This window comes from Podarcis gaigeae, assembly GCF_964106915.1.
Source record: "Podarcis gaigeae genome assembly, chromosome: 8".
In the NCBI taxonomy this organism is placed as follows: Eukaryota; Metazoa; Chordata; class Lepidosauria; order Squamata; family Lacertidae; genus Podarcis; species Podarcis gaigeae.
The window spans coordinates 50,536,525-50,559,460 of record NC_139684.1 but is presented as its reverse complement, the minus strand read 5'-3'; the positions used below and the strand labels follow the sequence as shown (position 1 = coordinate 50,559,460).

Genomic DNA, 22,936 nt, shown 5'->3' with positions numbered 1-22,936 from the left:
CAGTAGTAAATCAGAAGCAGTGGACAGCGAAACAGTAATACGTGCCAGAGGGCTCCCTTGGCAGTCTTCCGACCAGGACATTGCTCGGTTTTTCAAAGGCCTTAATATTGCCAAGTAAGATCTGCTGTAAAGTTCCCTGTTCAGGATGCAGTGCTATTTGACTTCATTGCTACAAATTCGTATGTGTGTTACATTTTCCTGCTGAAGGATTCCGAGTGCTTGGGAGAGAAAGAGGCATTTAGGCTGTCAGCCCATATGACTTGAGAAGTCAAGATACAAATAGGCCCCAGCTGATAAGGGCCCTTAGGGTTGCAGCCTGAGTTGTCTACTCAAGTCCCAAACTTTACTGCAGCGATGGGCAACCTCTGGCCAGGGGGCTCTGGCTGACCCTCAGGGCACTCCCTGCTCTCCACAGACCCGTGCCAAGCTCTGGACCTTTCACAAGTGCTTTCCCATGCTGGAATGTGTTCTTGAATAGTGATGTTGCTTCTTGCTTGCTTTGATGGGGGACAGAAAGGGGGGGTGTCTGACTTTTGCAAGGTTAGGGGTGTAGCTTGAAGTACCAAGCTAAGAGTCAGATCCATTGTTCTGACCAATTTTGCCTCTCCCCCCCCCCAACATATGTAGCCCCTGGAATGTTTCCAACAAATCAATGTCACCTTTGAGCTGAAAAATGTTCCTGCTTTACCTTAAATATGTCTTGCATCCATGCACTCTACCCCAGAAGAATAAAAGAGTAATTGTTTTTTTCAGGATGTAGATGAAGTCATCCTTGTTCATCTTTTTTGTGTGTCTCCCTGCTAGAGGTGGGGTGGCCCTGTGCCTGAACGCCCAAGGAAGGAGGAATGGAGAGGCCCTGGTGCGATTTGTCAACTCTGAGCAGAGAGATTTGGCCCTAGAGCGGCACAAGCACCACATGGGTAGCAGATACATTGAGGTACATTTCTTGGATTCAGGTCTGAATGCTTTTGGATGTTGTTAGCCCCTATGGTTTGTACAAGAAAAAGTGGGGAATGGATGAATAAATGAAAAGAAACAGATTTATCTTTACTAGGTTTCCTATTTCGACATTAAATCCGAGCCATTGTCAAATAATACTAATTTGGGAGCTGTTTGATCTAACATCACCAGAAAAGAGAGTACATATTTCCATAAAACATGCATGTGCTAATTTGCAGGTAAAGATGGAAATTCAGTAATAATTAACTACAATTGAAATAGAATTGAGATGCTATGATTTAAATGGATGCATCTCATCCTAGTGGGGAATAAAATGGAGGACTGTCCTCTGTAAATTAGGACATGTGGTCATGTTAATTTGAGGGATCCTCAATAAGTGCTCACAGGGTCCCCTCCCCTCACTCCTCCCTCTGCTGTAATTAGGCTTGGAAGACACATTTTGTGTTAACCAGTGTAAAAGTTTGCTCTGTGTGTGGTGCTTCTGGGCCCAGAAGGTTTGCTGACCTCTGCATTATCAGATCAGTAAAATGTGTTTTGCATGCACAGAAGGGTTAAAAACCTGTGTGTCAAAAAAAAAAGTCCAGAAGTTATGCGAATGCTAATGTTGTTCATATTTAGTAGTATAATCTGTCGCACCAACACAGGACTTTATTTTTTCCTTTCTTTACTTCAGGTTTACAAAGCAACTGGGGAAGAGTTCTTGAAGATTGCTGGAGGTGAGAAGTTTGGAATAAACCTTGTCAGCTTTGCCATTGAAAGTTTGCTGTTGTGAATGTGCAAAAACAAAATAAATTTACAGTGTACTATCCATGCTCCATTAGCTTCCTGGTTAGACTACTGTCATGCATTTTACCTGGGGCTGCCTTTGAAGGCTACTTGGAAACCGCAGTTAGCTCAGGATGATGTGGGATTACTAGCTGGGACTGGGCATGCTGACAATATCACTAAGTGCACTGGCTCCATTTCCAAGCCTGCTTGCGAAATAATTAGCAGCGAACAAGAAAAACCTGCCTCAAAGAGTTACCCGAGTTACCCCCTGTAATGTATTGTAATGCTAGACTGTGCTGAAGCGTGCAAGTGCAGGGGAACTGAGTGCTTGACAGTACTTTACAGATGCCATTGAATGGTCGGTAATGTTTGATAGGGTTGCAACATTTAACCAATCGCATTAGATCAAGGGTGGTTGACCTGTGCCCTTCCAGGCACTCTTGGACTCAGCTCCCATCAGCCCCAGTCAGTGTGGCAAATGGTGTGGGATGGTGGGAGTTGATCAGCAACATCTAGAGTGTCCTAGGTTCCCCTTCCCTGGGTTAGATGAATTCATTTCTGAAACACTTTTGATCACCTTAAAAGTTGCTTCAAAAATTGGGGAAAGTATCTCAACGATTGAGCATCAATCCTGCATGCAGGTTCCAGGATCGATCCCTGGCATCTCCAGGTAGGCCCTTTCAGGAAACCCTGGAAAGTTGCTTCCAGTCAGTGCAGACAGTACTGAGCTAGATGGACCAATGGTCTGACTTGGTATAAGGCAACTTCCTAGGTTCTTAGGTCCACTTAATTAAATGCATGTGTAAAAGGATGCGGGTGGCGCTGTGAGTTAAACCACAGAGTCTAGGACTTGCTGATTAGAAGGTCGGCGGTTCGAATCCCCGCAACAGGATGAGCTCCCGTTGCTCGGTCCCTACTCCTGCCAACCTAGCAGTTCGAAAGCATGTAAAAGTGCAAGTAGATAAATAGGTACCGCTCTGGCAGGAAGGCGTTTCCACGCGCTGCTCTTGTTCACCAGAAGTGGTTTAGTCATGCTGGCCACATGACCCGGAAGCTGGATGCCGGCTCCCTCGGCCAATAAAGCGAGATGAGCGCCGCAACCCCAGAGTCGGTCACGACTGGACCTAATGGTCAGGGGTCCCTTTACCCTTTACCTATGTATAAAAGAGAAATAGCAAATTATTGTAACACTTCACCCCCACCCGCAGGTACCTCCAACGAAGTAGCTCAGTTCCTCTCCAAGGAGAACCAAGTCATCATCCGGATGCGGGGTCTCCCTTTCACAGCCACGCCTGAGGATGTCCTGGGGTTCCTGGGACCCGAGTGCCCCGTCACAGGAGGGAAGGAGGGGCTTCTCTTTGTCAAGTATCCAGACGGCCGGCCTACGGGAGATGCTTTCGTCTTGTTCGCCTGTGAAGAGTATGCGCAGAATGCACTTAAGAAACACAAGGAGATCCTGGGGAAGCGATACATTGAGCTCTTCAGAAGCACGGCAGCAGAAGTCCAGCAGGTTGGAGCACTTGCCCAATTCTGTGTATATGGGGGGGGGGGAGAAAAGTGGCTCATCACTGTGTCACAGGAAACTGCAACGTCTGGAGGGCCAGAGGTTCCCCGTTCCTTTCTTGGCAAGAAGCTGCATTGGTGCTATGAGGTGACTGAGGTTGTTGGTGAGCCAGGGCCCCATTCGCCCAGCCTCCACTGCTTCTTTCTTCCATCCTACCAGTAGGAGCTTTGACTTCCATGCAGCCAAAGCAAAGGTCAGGGGCAGGGCTGCTATTTCTTGCTGAGGCCTTTGCTTCCCCTTCCTTGTCACACAAGCAAGCGAGAACTGGAATTCAGTCCAGTCTTGTATGTCCCCACTTGCAAGGGCAGGGACCTCCTGAATGAGAGCCAACCTGGGTTTAGCACCCAAAAATCAGTTGTGAAGAAACAACTGCTAGATAGTGGAAGGTGGAGAATTGCTATACAGAAAATCACCATCTTGGGGTCAGGTTGGTGCATCCATGTAACGCATTATTTACTGTACCTCATTTAGGAGCAGACAAAGCTGTGTTATACTGAGTCACGTGTGAACTTAAGAAGCTGCCCTGATAATGGGCCATCTTGATCAGTATTGACCTAGAGCATGTCCATCTCATTGGTCTGGCACATGCAGCTTCCATGTCTGTGCAGTTATTCCATTGAATCTATTTTTATTAAGAGCAGTGACTGATAAACAGAAAATGCATATGCAGACGCTGCTGACATGGAATCCTATTTTTAACAAGTTAGGAATTCTTGGAACAGGAAAAGAAGGCAATCTAAGCTCAAACCCAGGGCAGGAGCTGTGCTAGGCTGTAATCCTAACTACGTTTACCTGGGAGTGAGTCCCATTGAACTCAGTAGGACTGACTTCTGAGTGGGCGTGTTTAGGATTGCACTATTGTTAGCCTGTTGCAGCAGAAGCCACTAAAGCCTCACCAAGCCTATTGTCCTCCAGGTGTCTGGGAGTGTTAACTTCCATCACTGCCCCCCCCCAGCCTCCCACATATGGGAGTTCCAGTCCAGAACATCAGGAGGGCAACAGGTTGGGGCAAGGCTGACCTCAGATTTTTGTGTGTGGCTGAATAGCTATGACCAAACAAGTGCATTACCAGACAGCAGCCACTTTATTTGCTGCTCTGCCTCCCCTTTGTCCTCTTTTAATCAGCTTTTGAACAATGGGCCTCAACAGGCAGCTTGTCTCCAATTATTTCTGTCTGGTTTCTGTCTGTTGGGAGGACCCAAGAGGGAGAAGCTTCAGAAAGTAGCTCATGGGAACTGGGAGGCAAGGGGACCAGTGAGAAGCAGAGATTTCCCCTGGCCCAGATCTGGCAAATGATAATAAGCAATCTTTCTGCAAGTGGGAGCTGGTGGGAGTTGTTGTGTTTGCGTGCTCTCGCTCTCTCTCTCTCTCTCTCTCTCTCTCTCTGTGTGTGTGTGTGTGTGTGCGCGCGCGCGTACATGCGCTTTTTGGAACATGTAATGTCATTTCTTGGAAGCTTTCCTTGTCATTAAAACAAAACGGTTGAGCAGGGCTCAAGTTATAACAGCTATCTGTAGCATTTAACCAACTTTAGCAGTTGATTACTTTTCATTTATTTTCATATTATGTCTGTACCACTTAAATGTAACGAAACATAATAACATACCAGAGAAAAATGACCAGGGTTCAGGTGTCATAATGCGTCTGAGGCAGGTAACCAATATCACTTCCTGCATGATTAGAGGGAAGAGCATCGCAAGCTAAGCAGTGTGGCAAGGAGAGGCTTGTGCTGTTTTTTCCAAGTATGTCCCAAATTTATCTGTGGCTCATACTTCTATTTTTGGGGGAGCTTGTTCAAAGCAAGCAAGGATATCAGAGGCTACTAGTCTGCAGTGCTTGTTGTTTTTGGCAGCTGGACACTGTGTGCACCCTTTTATTCAGAGTCCTTGCTCACTTTGTAGGTGCAGTGTGCCCTGACCCCCACTTCCCTTCTGTGTATATGATGTAAAGGTGCTGATGTAATGTGGGCTGGGAATGTACCAATAATGAGCAATTGAGAGAGTGACACATTTCTTCCCACTTACTACAGCCTGTTGCTCATCAGACTCAGTTAAGTTTCTCTCTCTCTCTCTCTCTCTCTCTCTCTCTCTCTCTCTCTCTCTCCTGGGTCATGGAAATGATGCACTAGCTGCACTTGGACTATCATATATTTGCTTTATTAATAAACCAAGATACAAACAACCCTGTGATTAAGGGAACAAGCAAACCAAGAAGTCTTCAGTTTTCTACCGTTTCCCATTTTGTCCAAGCTAGGAAATGAACAAGCTTTGGAACAAGCCAGAAACCCATCTTCAAACCGAGGCTTAATATCCTGGCTTGTTCTTGAGTAATTAACTATTGTTTCGTGGTTTGGGTGAAATTATAGTTAACTGAAGAGTCCCTGTCTTGTTTTTCTTGCTGCAATGGGAAGAGTGAAGGGGCTGGATAAGTAACCCAAGGCTTGTTCATATCTTGGCTTGTCAAACTGAGATATGGTGGTCCGCAGCAACCCATTGCAGGACTCTTTCTGCATTTTCCTGGAGTGATTCCCCAAGCAGGAGAAGATCTACCTGCTTAGTTTTACTCCTATATCACTTACTTGCTCCCTTCAGTGATCACAGCTGAGGTTTCATAATGCTGGCTAGATCACCCCTCCCCTGGCCGTATTTTTCGCCCTATAGGACACACTTTTTCACCTCCAAAAATGAAGGGGAAATGTGTGTGCGTCCTATGGGGTGAATGCAGGCTTTCGCTGAAGCCTGGAGAGCGAGAGGGGTCAGTGCGCACCGACCCCTCTCGCTCTCCAGGCTTCGCGCAGCTCTCCGCAAGCCGTGGGAGCCCGGCGCTGGGCTCCCATGGCTTGCGGAGAGTTGCCTGCATGCCGAAGCCTGGGCGCACTGAGCTCAGCGCGCCCAGGCTTTGAGCTTCGCGCAGCTCTCCGCAAGCCGTATAATAATAAGCATAAATAATAAGTGGCATATTTTGATCAACAAATCTCTGTGAAACAGAGTTTGTTGCAAGTGAAAGCGCGCCTTCCTAGCATTTCTGTTTCACTGTGCCTTAGTAGAACAGTTGCAGCTGGATTTTTAAGTTCAGTATCCATTCCTCAATTTATGAAATATTGAGTCCTGCTTAAGTCACACTCTGGACCACAGCTGAACAACTAACTGTTGGCCCAGTTTGGATTATCATATTCGGTTTTAATTAGCCTTTTACCTGTGCATGCATCCTCTTTGATCCTCCCTTTGTAGCCCGAACAGTCAAACCAGGAAGTCTCTAATTAACCATAGTTTCCCATTTCAACTGAACTAGAAAACTATAATTACCACATTTGAAACAAGACAGGACATTAAGCCACAGTTGGAAGCTGGTTGGCTATCATTTCTTGTTCTGAAGTTGGTGGTTTGTATCTTGCCTGCTTGGAAAAACTAGAAAACAATTACTTCCTACTTCAATTTCCTTGCCTCATTGAAGGAGATGGTGGATCAAAAGAGCTTTGTGTTTGTTTATGCAAAAACCTACTCAGCTATTCTTGTCCAAACGTGGCTACTGTGTTTCCTAAAATGTGAACTTCTAGTCTTGTGCTTTGGGTTAGTTTGCAGTTTGGAGCTACTCTGTATGATGCTTTTGCCCTTTTATTTTAACTTTGGTTTGTAGCATCACCTGCCAAGGGTTCAGGGTGGGAAACAGCAGTTTCATATGAGTGAGAAGATAGGAGGAGACCTTCTGGATAAGGCCAAAGGTCTTTTGAATCCAGCTTTCTGGTCTTGCAAGTAGGACTTGAGTGCCACAGCACTTTCCCCTCCTGTGGTTTCCAGAAACTGCATTCAGAAGCACACTGCTTGTGGCAGTGGAGGGTGGAGCACAGCCATCAGAGTTAGGGGTTTAAAAAAAAAGATTTATTGTAATTTTACACATAACAAAAAAAAAATCAGCAATCTATGCATAAGCAAAAACCAATCACCTAAGTTGTCAAGCCTTGTTACGGAAAGCTGGTACCTTCTTGAATAAATATTATTTTCCAACGAATAAATAAATCCCCCAAACAGACAACAAAATCCAATCTGCAGCAAGAGGGGAAAACTGTAACACATATAAGACACACATCCTCTAGATCTACCGTACTGAATAAAACTTACCCAGTTTTTCATAAATAAATATTTGTTGTTGCTTACTCCTTGAATTAGCAATTCTGCCCATGGCAGCGTATTCCAAGAATTTTGCACACCAATCTGTTACATGCGTTATAGAGGGTTAGTATCATTCAGCATTCAGTTTCGTCTACAGCTGCCTTCTGGCTATGCCTCCCATCTTGGAAAACGTCCCTTTTACTCAGCCCTGCTTGCTTCTGTTTCCACCCCTGATTCTTTGCCAACAGGTCCTCAACAGGTACATGTCGACGCCTCTCATCCCCACCCTCCCCACACCTATCATCCCCGTGATGCCACCTCCGTACACCATCGCTGCTGGCAGCGTGCGAGACTGTGTGCGGCTCAGAGGCCTGCCTTACACGGCTGGGATCGACGACATCCTGGAGTTCATGGGAGATGCTACTGCAGACATCAAGCCACATGGAGTCCACATGGTCCTGAACCAGCAGGTATGGGAATTCAAGATGGTTTTTCTAGGGTTTCAGTTAGAAGCAATGGGTAGAGTTACTGAATTTGGCCATTGGAGAAACAGCCCAAGAGCTCCCAACTTCTTCATTTATGTAATGTCCAGAGAAGGCCCAATCAATCAAGCTGGGATACGAAGTGCCCAGAACAGAATCCTCCGGGGGGGGGGGAGGATCACATGATCCCAGAAAATCAATTGTGTGTATTGTCTTTTAACATCTCTTTAAATATTGATGCTTTCAATATTTTAGACATGTAAATTGTGCAGCGATCAACGGAATAATTCCTTTAAGAATTAAAAATAAAGCTCTGCTTAAAAAGAATAATATGCTAAAATTACTGATGGGACCACTGACTACAAGAGTGGGGAGAATGCCCCGTTTAACTTCTCTTCCATTTCCTTGCCTGGTTTTTTCTGTCTTCCAGGGCCGTCCCTCTGGCGATGCTTTTATCCAGATGAAATCTTCTGACCGGGCTTTCCTGGTGGCCCAGAAGTGCCACAAGAAGATGATGAAGGACCGTTACGTGGAAGTGTTCCAGTGTTCAGGAGAGGAGATGAATTTTGTTTTAATGGGTGGCACTTTAAATCGTAGTGGCTTGTCTCCGCCACCATGTAAGTTACCATGTAAGTCTCCCAAGTTCTTCTGCTCTCTTCTGTGCTGCTAACGGGGGACGCTCTGGTAGGTGCTGATGGCGCTGCGGTGGGGGTCTTGCCGTCTCTGTCTTGGGTTGAGTGGCGGTCTGTAATCACCCCTCCGTGGATAGGCTGGGACTGGAAGCTGGGCCCCAAATCAGATGTGATTCTGAAGCTGTTAGGGCTGTCAACCACTTCAATAATTTTAGCTGATTGATCACCTGCCTTTTAACTATACTTTTGATTTATTTATCTTAATGAATTAAGTATGTGTATCAGCAACCTCTCAGTGTAGGTGCCTTTTTTTAGGAAGTCAAGGGTATCTTATTATTTTTAGGGGGGAGGAAACTGTCATTCATTGCTAGAAGGGAAGGATATCTGTAATAAACTTTCATAGCCCTAATATAAGCATACCCAGGGCATGGTCTTGAGGGCACATGATAGAGCAAATTTGCTTATCCTCCATGAATTTGTCCTATCCTCTTTTAATCCTTATGAACCCCTATCCTGAGTTTCATTTATTTTGTATGTTTGTTTATAAGATTTGTTACCCGCCTTTCACCATAAGGTCCTAAGATGGGTCACAACAATAAAATCATACAATTAAAAACAAGTACTGCAAAGCCATTTTTTAAAATAAATCATAAAATGCATAACAATTCTAAACAAAAGCAGCACAACATAGGTTAAACAAAACAAAAGAAATGCCCCCTCACCCCAAAAAATGAACATGTCAGAAGGTGTTGCAACAAGGTGCAGCTTCAGCACAGAATCATGCAGCCATAGAATTGTAGAGTTGGGGTTCCCAAGGGTCATCTAATCCACCCCCCCAGCAATGCAGGAATGACAGCTGAAGACTCCCTGACAGATGGGAATACAGTGGAAGCTGAGTCATGATAGTGTGTAGGTGCATCTTTGTGGAGAGTGAGTTCCACAATTTGGGGTTACCACCATTCCCCACGCTTCAGATGATGGTGGTGGAATTAAGAAGAGAGCCCCCATCCCAAGCCAATCTTAACACTAAATAAGGTCTGTAGGAAGTTCAATAATGGAAGAAAGGAAAGACAGAAATGTAATAAAGATTAACGCTTGCCAGTTAAAACTGGCCTGAACTGTTCTACCCAGCTAACAGTACAATGTACATTTATTAGAAAGTTAAGTCCTGATAAGTTCAGTCGGACTTACTCCCAGGAAAGTCTACATAGGATTGCAGCCAGTGAAACATACTTTTAAGTAACTATGCTTAGTTTCATTGTATAGTGTTAGATGATGGGTTGCATTGGTTTCTTAGGCTTGCAACCCTGTATTTTAAAATATTTAGAGATGCTCCCCAAATTATTATGTACTTTGCTTTGAGGGGGGGGGACTGTGTTAACCTCATTACCCAAAAAAACCTCTGCAATAAATTTCGCCTTTAGCAGAGCTTGCTTGGCAATTATATTTTTTGTGCTTTTCTTTTTTTAATTGAAGCAATTTGCTCTGCAGCTGCCAATGAGATTAATCTCCTCCTGCCTCTTTGCAGTAGGGAGGTGCTGGTCTTCAGGGACACAGCTTGTTGTTGAAGACAGAGCATCTATTGGGACAAGGGTTCTGATGGACCAAAACTGAGTGACGAAACGATGCATTTAAAACACTTTATAAACAGTGTGGCTGGATTCATTGCACACCAAAGCAATGGTGTCTGCAGCTTGGCATTTGGGTTTTGTTTTGTTGGAGGACAATAAAAGGGTGGCTTAAGAGCCAGTACTTGAAAGTGTGTGTAGGTGACTTCCACATTTTGCTAGACAGCTCATGGCTTAAAATGTAGTTGAGAGAAGGATTGTGAAAAAATTCGGACCAGTTGTTTCCAGGGCTGAAAGCAACTATTGCTGTTTTGATGCCACAGTGACTGTTGAGCTTATGCTGCCAAGCCTACCAATCTAAGTTGCGTTTTAGAGACAGGAGGTAAAAAAAACAGCCAGAAAATAAAGCCCCAAGAGGACACATCAAGCTTTCCAATAAAGTAGAATATGCAGTGAGGGTCTATTTATAATAAGCACAACATATAATAAGGCCTACAAATGCATGGATATTCTTGTAACATACTGCAATGAACACACACATCCGTGAACTATTTTCAGCAAAGTAACTCAGCAATGCATTTGCTGGCTTTTAACACATATTAGAAGAAATGGTTCACTCATGTTTATACTTAAATCAAGATTCTGGGCCTAGTCAGTGGGCTAGATCCTGACCTCTCCATAGCCTAATGGGCCATTTTAACTGGTGGGCGGAGTAATCTGTCACCTTTTCCTTTTCCTTTCCCTGGGTGGCTTGAAACAAACCATGCGTGTCAAAGGCATGGGGATTTTCAGGTGCTGCTGATCAATAGTAAAATCAGCTTTTGGGAGGGAGGCACATGTCACATATGACATCAAGGACATGGCTTGGGCAAAATGGCCAAAATAAGCCTGTGGGACTGAGGATCCCCACCACTGACTTAAAACAATGAAAACCAGAAACTTGCCTTGCTACTCCCAAGAAAGGACAAAAAACCCGTGAAACTCATTGATGAGGATTCTGAACAGATGACCATGCACTGCCCATCACATAAGCTTTTGCTCACCAGTTTCACCTTTCGAAGTGTGAACTTGTACTCCACATTTGCACTTCGGTCATGCGGTTTGTTTGTATATAGCATTTTCCACAGATTTGTACTCAAAGTGGTTTACAAAAAAAAAGTCAAAATACAACACCATGATAAACACAATGTGTAATTAAATGTATAATATCACAATATCCCTAACTGTTCAACAAGTAACAGTTCGCTTAAAATATAAAAGGAAATGTAAGCTGACATAAAGTTTACCAGCACACCAATTAATTTCCCATAGTTGCCCAAAACTTATTTATTACATTCATGTGGCAGACACAGTTCTCCCCCTCCCCACTTTATCCTGACAAACAACTCTGTGCAGTATGGTTAGGCTGAGAGGCAGTGACTGGCCCAAGATCACCTAGTAGGCTCTGTGTGGAGATTTGAACCAGGGTCTCCCAGGTTCTTTGTCCACCATTCTAGCCCCTAATGCCATGGCAGTAGTAACCAGCAAGTAATGGCAGCCACTAGTAGCAATGATGGTAGTAACTAGCAACCTACCCCTCAATTTCATACCTACTCAAAAGGCTGGAACTCCATTTGGAAGTTTTCCCACCAGCAGCTCCCGTGACAGAGGGCTGGGGCCTCACCTGTCCAATGGATTCTGTCTTTGCTAACTTGCTTTTGGGGTTTTGTTTTGTGATCTTTATCCACAGGTCTTTCTCCTCCAGCCTATGCCTTCCAGACAGCTGCCGCCGTGATCCCAACAGAAGCGGCATTATATCAGTCGCAAGCGCTCTTGCCTCAAACCAGGTCCCAGCAGGCTTCGGCTGCTGTTGCCGCTGCCGCTGCTGCTGCCGCCGCTAGTCCAGCTGTGACCTACTACCCAACTCAGGCTGCTCAACTTTATATGAACTACACAGCTTATTACCCCAGGTACTATTCTGTTTGGGCTGGTATATTTTCCAGGTAGGGTGAACTTTTTGCACCTGCATGTGTGAAACAGCCCTTGGACCTACCACTTTCCTATCTTTCCAGCCCACCGGTGTCCCCGACCACCGTAGGGTACATCACAGCACCCCAAGCAGCAGTTGCAGCCGCTGCCTCAGCCACGCACACTCCAATGCTGCCTCAGCCTGGTGCCCTTGTCCGGATGCAGGGATTGCCCTATAATGCAGGAATGAAGGAAATCCTCAGTTTCTTCCAGGGATATCAGGTTAGTCTTGGGTTTCTACCTTTGCTTCACCCTCTGTGTCACCAGGTAGCCTCTCAGCTGAGAGCTGCAGCCAGAACCTCTTGCATCATGCAGTTTCCGCATTTAATCAAGCGGATCCTGCGGCAAAACGTTGCAGTGCGGATCGCTCCTGTTCAGGTCTGGTGAGGGCTAACGAGAAGGAAGTCAAACCAGGGCCACTGAGAAGGAAGAATCTTCATGCCTGGGACAATCCCAACATTTGCAGAATTTAAGTTACAAAATTTGTTTTAAATGAAGAAGGGGGACCCCTAAGGGTGCAAAGGCAAACAAACCATCAACCAACAAAAATAGCACAAGGGCTTAGTATCTTGGTAACCACAGAATGTTGGGTATCTCTTGGAAAAGGGGATTGGGAGTAGAATGCCTTCTTCTGGAGAAAATGGCCAGTTTGGAATCAGGAGTACTCCTTCTAGCTAGAAATGATACACTTCAACATCTTCTTTCAGGTCCCACTTCTTTTATAATTGCCAACAGTTGTTTCCTTTGCCAGGCATACATGTAAATGAGATGGTGTCCCGTCAACCATGTAGGGCTAATTCCATCTTTATATCACCATCCAATTTGCATACATGAGAAGCCATTCTTCTAAAGGGGAAAAGACAAGGCTTGCAAATGAACAAATCTTGCAGAGAGGAAAGATGAACGCCTTATAAGAAAAAATCTGCCATTCAGTTTTCAAAACATTTGCATTAAATGTGGGGGGGGGGGAGAGACTAACAACAACCTTACGTTGAACTTATTGGGAACAGCTCTCTTTTCTTTTTAAGTCTAGGGATGGGGAACCATTTTCAAACCAAGGGCCATATTCCCTTCTGGGCAGTCTTCTGGTGACTGCATGCCAGAGGCAAAAGTGGATAGAGCAAGAATGTAGTTTATTTTTAACCTTTGTTATGGTTGGCCAGTTTCTCCATACACTCAGCACAGCCCTCTATCCTCCAGGTATGCAAGAGGCATTGTCAGAGATCAAGGAAACATTCCAACCTGGGAGGATTTCCCACCCAGGCCTGAGATTTCCCACCCCTGTTTTATTCTATCCAGATGCTTTTGATCAATTCAAAGTTGCAGCTGTAAAAATGATTTTTAAAAATTGGGAATAATTATTTTCTGTGTGCATTATTTTCTGTTTTGTTTCTTCCAAATAGCAATTCTTTTGTGAGAATACTTGTGTGCTTTCATCATCCTTCTTTAGGTCCTCATTCTTGCCAAACAGGTGTTCTTACAAATTATAATCTTCCCCCAAATCTCCTTAAGCAGCCCTACCCTATTCAAGGGTCTCTCGAAAAATGAATTCCTCCTTATCTCATTCTGTAATCTATTTCTGAACACGGCCTGCGCTGCTACATCTAATTGAATTATCTTCTCACTGTTTGTCATGCTTAGAACTTAGTGCTGTATTTGGAGGCATTGCTGCCATTGGCCAGTGTGGATCAGTGGGAGAATGATTGATTGAATCGGGTTGGGAGGCAGGGGAGGTTATTTAAAGGGTGTTGCCCTGACAGTTTGAAAGTGTGACATCTTGCATAGAAGCTAAATGACTCTAGATTACTCTGTTCTGCATTTCTCAAGGGTGCGGCCTGGGCCCATTACAGTGTCACAGTTCTTACTGTGCAGCATAAGGCAGTTTGTAGCATAGTGCACATAGCTGAAACATAAATTCTGACTTCCCACTGCAGTAGTATTGAAGCTTGCTTCTGTAAGGCTGGTGGAAGGGTTATAATTCATCCTTGCAGCAAAATAGTATAGTGTCTGTTCTATTTATTCACTAGTGAAGAGTGACTGGCATTGCCCATGTATCTTTAGAAACAAAAATATATATGTGATTTTTAAATGGATAGTGCAGGTTGTAAATTTGGACCCATCACATCAAAAATTGGGCTGAAGTCACCCCAAGGTCACATTTTGGTCTGCCACCGTGATTCAAAATGGTGGCTGGCATCCAAATGCTAACAAAGACTGCCACCCACCCTGGGAACCCTCATGTCAAGTTTGGCAATGGTATAATGAGAAGAGCTGAACCCATGCAAAAAAAGAATAGATGAAATCATGGCTGAGTCGCATTTTGGTCCACCATCTTGTTTCAAAATGACACCTGGTGAAGGTTTCTTCCCCATGTCATCTCATGAATAAACAAGTGCTTAAAGAGAGCTATCCACTTCCACATATATGTGCATATTTTTCCAACCTATACTGAGCTTTAGTACTGCCTCACCTTCCCAGGAAGTAAAAGGGGTGTTATTGTGTCTGACCCTGCAGCTTTTCCAATAGGACATGATGACCAGATATCACTGAGAAGCAGAAAGATTGAGGGGGGCAGTGACACAAAGTGATGGCAAAATGCCAGAGGCATATGCATTCTCTATCTCTGGTCCCCACTTAACAGGACGGGAGACCTCATTGTGGTGGACTTCCTTTTCTTTCAAATAGATGCTTGCACAAAGACGTCTTCTCTGCTCTGGGTTTCTTTAGAAACCTAACATCTTGCACGACTTGTTCTTGATGCATTTCAGAGTCATCTCCTAGGTATGGTTTTGTCTATATGATAGAGGGCATGGAGGAAGAGGAGTAATGGAGAATCTCTTCTGTATGTTCTTCTTTCTTTGGGTGTGAAACTTGAAGCCTTGGAAAAATGAACTTTTTGGGGGAGGGGAGTGTCTAGTTCTTACAATTCTAGAGTGGTGTTTCCCAGTTTGCTTCCAAAACCACTCTGAGATTTGATGTCCAATATCTGCGAACTATTCACAGGTTGTATTTTGAAATCAACCTTTTGTCATCCAATTAAATTTTATTTTGGCGTTTGCTTTCATCACCCTTATAATATTTAACAGTTGGTGCTTGGCAGTGTTTGACAGATGACATGGGGTTGCATTTTAACACTGGGCCATTAATGAGGGTTCATAGTTTGCTAAAACATCTGGCATTAATTCCAGGGCTTGGTCTGACTGGTCAGGTTGCCCAACTCAGGAACTAGCTTTGCTCTGTAGATCCATGGACTATTTTTTTATGTTTTCAACCTCACTTAATTCAAGTTGGGTTTTTTTTGTTTCTTATTTGTCACAATCCAATAATACATTTTATAGTTTTCCCTGAACACTCTGAGCTTGTAACATAGTATGCCTTGCTGTTGCTTAACCCAGCTTTATAGATTGGATCTCTGACAATTGCAGCTTTTGTAAAGAGGCTTATGGGTGACTTTAAAAACATAAGTGCTACCTGGAATGTGATCTAAAGGTGCCCAAGCATTAGCTAGACTTCTGATGGTGTCTTGCAGGTTGCGCCATGCTTTTGCTTACATAGATTCTGGCACCTCAGGTGGATGCGTCCAGGGCATGGGGACGAAGGGCTTTCCAACGAAACAAAGGGCCTGAGAATGTACGCTGCACTTTGGCATCCCCATTCAAAACATCCCCATTGTGCTGGGGCAGACCCTTGCTTCTGACATCCTGGAGAAAGGCAGCCAACATAGCTTATTTGCATGCAGAAAGTCCCAGGTTTGATCCCTTGTTTCTCCAGTTGAAAGGATCAGGTAGCAGATGAAGGTTAAAACCCTTCTCCGCACGAAATACTGGAGCTGGAATAGAGTGGATGACACTGAGCTAGGTGGACCCAGTGCTTGACTTGTATCTTTCCCATGCAATTGTAGCCATGACTCCTCCCCACCCCTATTCTAATGACATTTGCAAGTGCTGGTCTGTGTGGCTTGCTGGTAACAAGATGACCTGCCCCTTCTCTTGCTGACCTTATGTATCACACTTGTACTGTAGTATGCACCTGACGACTACAATGGCCTTATTCAGATCAACGACCAAGCAAGGAGTGTGTTACAAGCACCGAAAGACTGGGTTTGTTTGTAAGTGTTTGTAACCTCCAGTGAAGGTAAGCTCAGATTGGCAGAAGGTGGAGCCTTTTGGTGGTGATTGGAAAGAGGGCAAAATGATCGGCTGGGAGTGGTGGGAAATTGGTTTTTTCCTCCTTGCATCCTCCCTTCCTAGCTTGTGGTGGGGACTTTGCTCACTAACATTCCCTTGCTTCGGCGCCTGGCATGAATCAACTAACCTAATGGTGGCAGCGATGCTGGAGACCTCTGGAGGAGAAGGGGAATGCTGGTGATTATGTCCGCTTGGCATTCTCTCTCCACTCCGTAAGGGTTCTCTTGTTTTAAGCTAACATGATCATATTGACTGCTTTCTGGCATATATGCATGTAACAGGATCTTTCTGCTGTTGGACGTAAGGCAATGAAGGCAAAACGTTATCACTTGGGGCACTGAAGGGCAAGTTTCAGTGGTCATGCTTTGTGGTTATATGTAGAGCAGGAGAAGGGGGCATCTGTGACCTTCCGGATGTTGCTAGACTCCAGCTCCCATCACCCAAGACCACTAGCTGTGTGAGCTGCGGCTGATGGGAGTTAAAGTCCAGCAACATATGGAGGGCAAGAAGTTCCCCACCCCCTTGTCCGAAGCACACAGTGTTGATCTCTCTTCCCTCTTCTAAAATACTGAGACTGCATCATTCCAAGGGAATAAGGAAGCACCAAGTTCCTTTGATGATGCAGCAGCCAGTACTACAGCTGGCAGGTGTGAGGCCAATCCTCAGGGGAAGTGCTGGGTGCCTGGGAGGCAGCATTACTAGGTTGCATTATTGACAACTTTGCAAGGAAGATGCCAGCCCATTTTGAGAAAACACATACTGGTTTCAGTCTGCCTCCAATTTACACACAAACACACACATACTGAGCTAAGGGAACTCATATGAATGATGCGTGTAACTTCAAAAAACCCAACCCTGGGTATTTTCTTCATTTCCCCCCAATATGCTGCCTGCCTGTGCAAGGAGACAGATCTTTCACCCCAGTTTGACCTACCGCAGTGGGAACTAGTCTGAAGCACACAGGAAATTAGTTGATAAGGATTAACTGGTATATACTTTACATATAGTTTGAGTTTCATTTGGCATCATTCTCCTCCAGAAACACCTGGGGATTTTTTCAGACTGTGTTGCCTGAAACACCTGGGGATTTTTAATGTTGCAGATGTCATTTTATCACCTTATTGCTGAGGAGCCCATCCTCCAGCCAACCATGTGCATTAAACCTCCTGTTCAGATCCCGCAGACATAATATGGCAACCAGTGTGGGTTGTGGCCGCTGCTAAATGTGGGGGTTCTGGGACTGGATAACACACATGTATCAGATTTCATTCTCCAGTAACATCAAGCAACCACTTGTGTGGACAAACCCATATTTTGCTACTGTATTGTTCAAACTCGTAGGTATGAGCCTGTGTGTCAAATCTCAACTGTAGGCATTTATTTGCTTGTTTTAAGTCGACCTTGTTGAGTGTGTGTGCATGTGCTAAAGAAAGATGTGATGTCCAAGCCAGATTGTCAGGCTAGTGTTAATTGACATATCTGAGCACCATCATTGTAAGACTATATCCATCTTTTTTTCTTTTTCTCCACTCCAATTTAATGGTGGTCTACCTTCAGTGGTGCCTTTCCACACTGACTAATTTTGCCAAGTAAGCTGTGCACATTTTAGGATATGTGCTCGGGGAGCATGTGGCTCTCCTGATGTAGCTGGATTCTAGCTCTTATAATCCCTGGCTGTGATTCATGCTAGCTGGGGATAGAATGCACAGATAGCCCACAAAGGCAGTAGGTAGGCCTATTCTGAAGCAAGTCATCTAGAACTCTCCTACATGTGCATATGGCAAGGGAAAGCTCAGTAATGTGGCCAGGATGTGTTTACCATAACCAACCTTCCCATTAAGCAGCTCTTAATAAGCTTCAATATATGTATACATACACATATACCAGGGTTCCCTGGAACACACTTTGAAAATCTCTACAACCATGTCCTAGCCCTTTGCTTTAGGACACTGTGGTTGTATTCAATTAAGACCTAACGCAGAGCAAATTAGAGTATTACTGTAACCCATTGTAGTTAGACATGCTCATTAGTTTCATTGAGTCTACTCTGAGTATGACTACTGTTGAATACCACCTGGGGATTTCAATCCAAGCTCAGTCTTGGTCACTGAAAAGACTGCTAACTCTGCCTTATTTGGGACTGTAGCCTATTAGAATATAGATGTAACTGAAACTAATGGGCAGGAGCAACTACTCATTAGACATGGGGCTTTCTTCCTCTCCCTTTCCCTCCCTCCCCAGCTTCAGGTTCTTCCTTCTCTGGACTAGGAAGGGCCTGTGTTTCATGGCTAAGGATTGTGTTATGCTTTGTACATGAGAACTCTTGCAGGAGTTATCAGCACTGACAGTGGGTTCAAAGGAAAGCCTTTCTCCAGGAGAGATGGTGGGATGGTTCCTTCCTAGCACCCCAGGTCCCCCCCCCCTGTTTTTGTGTACATAATAGTTATTTCTCTTGAGGTATTATCTCTTGACACCTGGCACATTCATGTGTGTCTGCCCATGCACATTTTAACCTTTTACTGATTAGTTTCACATAAGGAAGGTCAGGAAATCTTCTGGAGAAAGCCACTCATGATAAAGAGAATAAGCATTTCATCTCAGATTGAAGTCCTAGATTCTGGCCACTGTGCATTTCAGGTGGGTCTTCTCGCCTCAAGGATATTGTAGAGTTGGAAAAGGTTCAGAAAAGGGCAACCAGAATTATCAGTGGGATGGAACAACTCCTCTGTGAGCATTTGGACCTTTTGAGTATAGATGAAATGGGTAAGAGGATACATGTGTGGCATGGAGAAAGTGGGTGGAGGAAGGTTTTTCTCCCACATAACATTAGAACTCATGGAAAATTCAGGGCAGACAAACAGAAGTATTTAATCCACACTGCACATAGTCAAAATATGGAATTCATTGCCACTGGATGCAGTGATGGCCACCAACTTGGATGGTTTTAAAAGAGGATTAGCCACATTCATGCAGGATAAGGCATTGTTCTGCCTCCACTGTCAGAGGCATCATGCAGTTACAATGAATCACAAGTGTGCCAGAGCTCTGTTGAGCTCATGTCCAGCTTGCAGTTGTCCCATGGACATCTGTGAGGACAGGGTGTTGGACTAGATGAGCCACTGGCCTGATCCAGCAGATACCACTGAAGTTCTCAGATGTGGGCTTGGGAAAGTTTTCTGCCCTGAAAAGCAGAGGCCTACTACCAGTGAGCACTGTATTATCCCATACGAAAAAGGATTTACTGCCCTTCATAAGCATGGCATCAGGTTGGTCTCTAGCTGTTTTTCAGCTGCAACCAGCATGGTTTATGGTCAGGGATGATGGAGCTGTAGCCCAGCAGCAGCTGGAGAGCCACAGGCTCACAATCCCTGGACAAGGTGGCCTCACTTAGCGTAAATCATATTGGGGAAGGGCTGTAACTCAGCAGCAGAGCATCTGCTCTGCATACAGAAGGTCCCAGGTTCCACTCCCAACATTTCCAGGTGGAGCTGTGAAAGACCTTGGCCTGAAATCCCGGGGAATGGCTTCCAGGCATTGTAGATGATACAAAATGGTCTGACTCGGTATAAGGCAGCTTCCTAGGTTTCTCTGTTCTGTTCTTGAGAATAGCATCGGTGCAGCAACCCGTTTCCCATTGACTGCTCTCCTCTTCTTCCCCAGTGGAGTCCAGTCACAATTGCCAAGATGCCAGTGTGGTGTAGTGGTTAAGAGTGGTGGACTCGTAATCTGGTGAACCGGGTTCGCTTCCCGGCTCCTCCACATGCGGCTGCTGGGTGACCTTGGGCCAGTCACACTTCTCTGAAGTCTCTCAGCCCCACTCACCTCACAGAGTGTTTGTTGTGGGGGAGGAAGGGAAAGGGGAATGTTAGCTGCTTTGAGACTCCTTTGGGTAGTGATAAAGCGGGATATCAAATCCAAACTCTTCTTTTATAATCCCCAAGAGCTGTGACAACTGCTTTCGGTGAGGGTTGGGGTTGCAAGGTGCTGTGTTGGAGCTTGGCTCTCCAGGGGTGGTCCTCCTCTCTCTCCTCCTCTCCTCGATCTCTCAGGGTCCAGGCCTTCCTGCTCTGACCCTTCTGTTCCATCCTTGCAGCTCCATGGAGACTCCATCCTCCTGCTTTACAACTTCAGTGGTCAGCCCAGCGGAGAAGCCCTGGTCACTTTCCCCAGCCTGGACTCGGCAAAGAAAGCTGTGGCCGAGAGAAGTGGATGCCACTTGGGAAGACACTGTGTGGAACTCTGCCTGATCTAACTGAGGCTGGACCTTCTGTGGGGTGGGCAGGAGTGAGGACAATTCCTGCTCAAAATTCACCCCTTTCTCTAAAAACACCGTCTTCCCTTACTCAAAAGTGCCTTCTCCTCCTGATGTGCCTGGGAAACAATCCTCGCAAGTGTCTTCAACTGAGTGGGACAGAAATACCCCTCCCTCCCCACCCCAAAAAATAGTGCTAGGATGTTTGATTTCAGCAGCGTTGCCATGAAAATCCCCCACGCCCCACGTAATTTGGAGATAAATCTGTAGCACTTCACCAGTTGTAACCACAACAGATGTATTTTTAATTTAACATTATTTCTGTGTATCAGTTTGGAGAGGAAACTGAAGCCTGTAGAATTCTTCAAATTTTCATTTCATTTTGAATCCAAACTTGCCAAAAGTTTAGTTGTTGTTGTTGCTGCTGTTGTTGGCAGCAGGGAGGGGTGGGGGTTGCCCTTGCCTTGAAAGTTGGCTAGTGGAAGCCTGTTTTCCTGAAATGTGGCTGGGCAAAAAACAACAACTTTGTTTGAATGTTTATATTGTTTCCTTTACTCCACTAGAGAATAACTTGGAAAGCTGCATCCAAATGAAATTGCAGAAAAAGCTTTTTAGTTTCTTTTTTTAAAAAATAAAATGAAATGTATCATTTTGTTGGGTATGACACAAATAAGTAAATGAAATAAAGCCATATCTGTCTCCTAACATTCAAGCTGCCAACCTGTAAACCAAACGAAGAAAGATCCAGAACTTCAAAGAATTTCACTAGGACAAAGAATGGCACATAAACATTGAGGACTAGTAAATTATATTTTGTTTTATTTAAGCATCATAGCTCTCAGATATTGTATAAAGCATATTTTGCTTTAGTTTATGTGCATGCCATTTGTTTACAACATTATTCTTTATTTGTATATTATGAAGCAACCAGAGAAGTTGAAATCTCACCCTAATTAGTGCATGATTCTTTTTTTATGTGAGTATGTATATATGTGTTCAAAGAATATAGTTTTATGTTGCGTAGCGTGTGCTGAAACATCTACTGTAGAAGCACTAAATGATTTTGTTTTTACCGTGCCTTGATCCAGGACTTTTCTCAAAATGTGCAATAACAGCAGAAGAAACCAGAAGGAGCCCATTTTTGCAAGAGGCTCTTAGGTACCTGAGTATGCAGTCTAGTCTTACTTTCTTTTTGCTAAGAGCATACGACTTGGAGTAGTACTTAAAGGAGAGAATCAGCCTCTCCCTCCCATGTCAAATGATGGTGTATGCTTCTTTATATAATAAATAAAAAGATGCTTGCAGGAAAAAACAACAACCCTGGCTTTCTTGAACGTTCTCTAGATTGATGTTAACCCTGGATTGGAAAGCTGCAGAGATGTCACACTGAAAAGGTTCTGCAAGTTTCCTTCACCATACAGTCAATAACAATTTGCATATCGTTTTTAAAAGACACAAATAAGTTAGTGTGAATTGGGCGGTTCTTATTTCCAATAACCTTTCTGTTATGAACTTGCCTTCTGCTCTCTATTTTATATTTGATACAGATGTGAAGCAATTAAATGTTTAGCAGGTGTTTTCAGCGTCACTCTCCTGGGTCTGTGCATGCTTGTTTCAACTTGTCTTTGGGCAGTTAGAATCACAGAACTGTAGGGTTGGAAGGGGTCCAAAGTGTCATCTTGTTGAACCTCCTACAATGCATGTGTCTACCTCACTGGATTCCTCAACCTTTGATTGACCTTTCAGTGCAAATCTGCTCTGCTCAAAAGCATTCTGGGTAAGGTGATGTGAAAGTTCTGTCTATGGCAGGAATGGAGAACTTGTGGCCTTCCAGTGGTTGCTAGATGCCAGCTCCCATCAGGACCAGCCTCATGGCCAATTACCAGCATTGATGGGATCCATAGTTCAAAACATCTGAAGGGCTCCATGCTGGGGAAAGCTGCTTTCAAGTGCTGTGAAGTTCTCGGTCTGTTTCAGCAAACACAGCTGCTCCTCTGGAAAACTGAAAAAGCTGGTTTCCTGTTGGCACTATTCTACAGTAACTACAGCAGATGTTGCTTCACTACAACTCCCATCATCCCTGAGCATTGACTATGTGGGCTGGGGTGATGGGAATTGTCCAGCAATATCAGCAAGGCTGCAGGTTCCCCAGTAGGCAGCCCTAAGATATGTGCCACAAACCCATCCTACCAGTAGATGTCCCCTTTACACTGAATTTGACAGAGCAAGGACCAAAATCTGAAGCAGAAGCTATGGCCTTATAGTAAGAATTAATTGCGCTGATAACACAGTAATGACCTTCCAAAAATATATGCTCAGTCTTTCACTCTGCCTGGACCTCATTTTAGTCATAGGTGCATCTGAGAAATGCTGTTGCATTAAATTTGAGCTTAAATTTCTTTCTAGT

The 22,936-nt window shown here is 44.6% G+C and overlaps 1 protein-coding gene across 5 annotated transcripts in view; it reads left to right on the top strand.

The window, feature by feature from the left end:
• ESRP2 (epithelial splicing regulatory protein 2) overlaps nt 1-21,847 on the top strand; it is a 50,245-nt gene extending 28,398 nt beyond the window's left edge. For 4 of the 5 annotated variants that reach the window (XM_083749906.1, XM_083749907.1, XM_083749910.1 and 1 more), the window contains 10 exons: nt 4-114; nt 805-937; nt 1,634-1,676; nt 2,937-3,238; nt 7,650-7,871; nt 8,314-8,512; nt 11,813-12,032; nt 12,135-12,312; nt 16,113-16,224; nt 20,371-21,847. In XM_083749906.1, coding sequence (XP_083606032.1) covers nt 4-114; nt 805-937; nt 1,634-1,676; nt 2,937-3,238; nt 7,650-7,871; nt 8,314-8,512; nt 11,813-12,032; nt 12,135-12,312; nt 16,113-16,202 — 1,498 coding nt within the window. In that variant the 3' untranslated portion in view covers nt 16,203-16,224; nt 20,371-21,847. The remainder of the gene's footprint in view (nt 1-3; nt 115-804; nt 938-1,633; nt 1,677-2,936; nt 3,239-7,649; nt 7,872-8,313; nt 8,513-11,812; nt 12,033-12,134; nt 12,313-16,112; nt 16,225-20,370) is intronic. The other variant, XM_083749908.1, reaches the window with a different exon arrangement.
• The last annotated feature ends 1,089 nt before the right edge of the window (nt 21,848-22,936 follow it).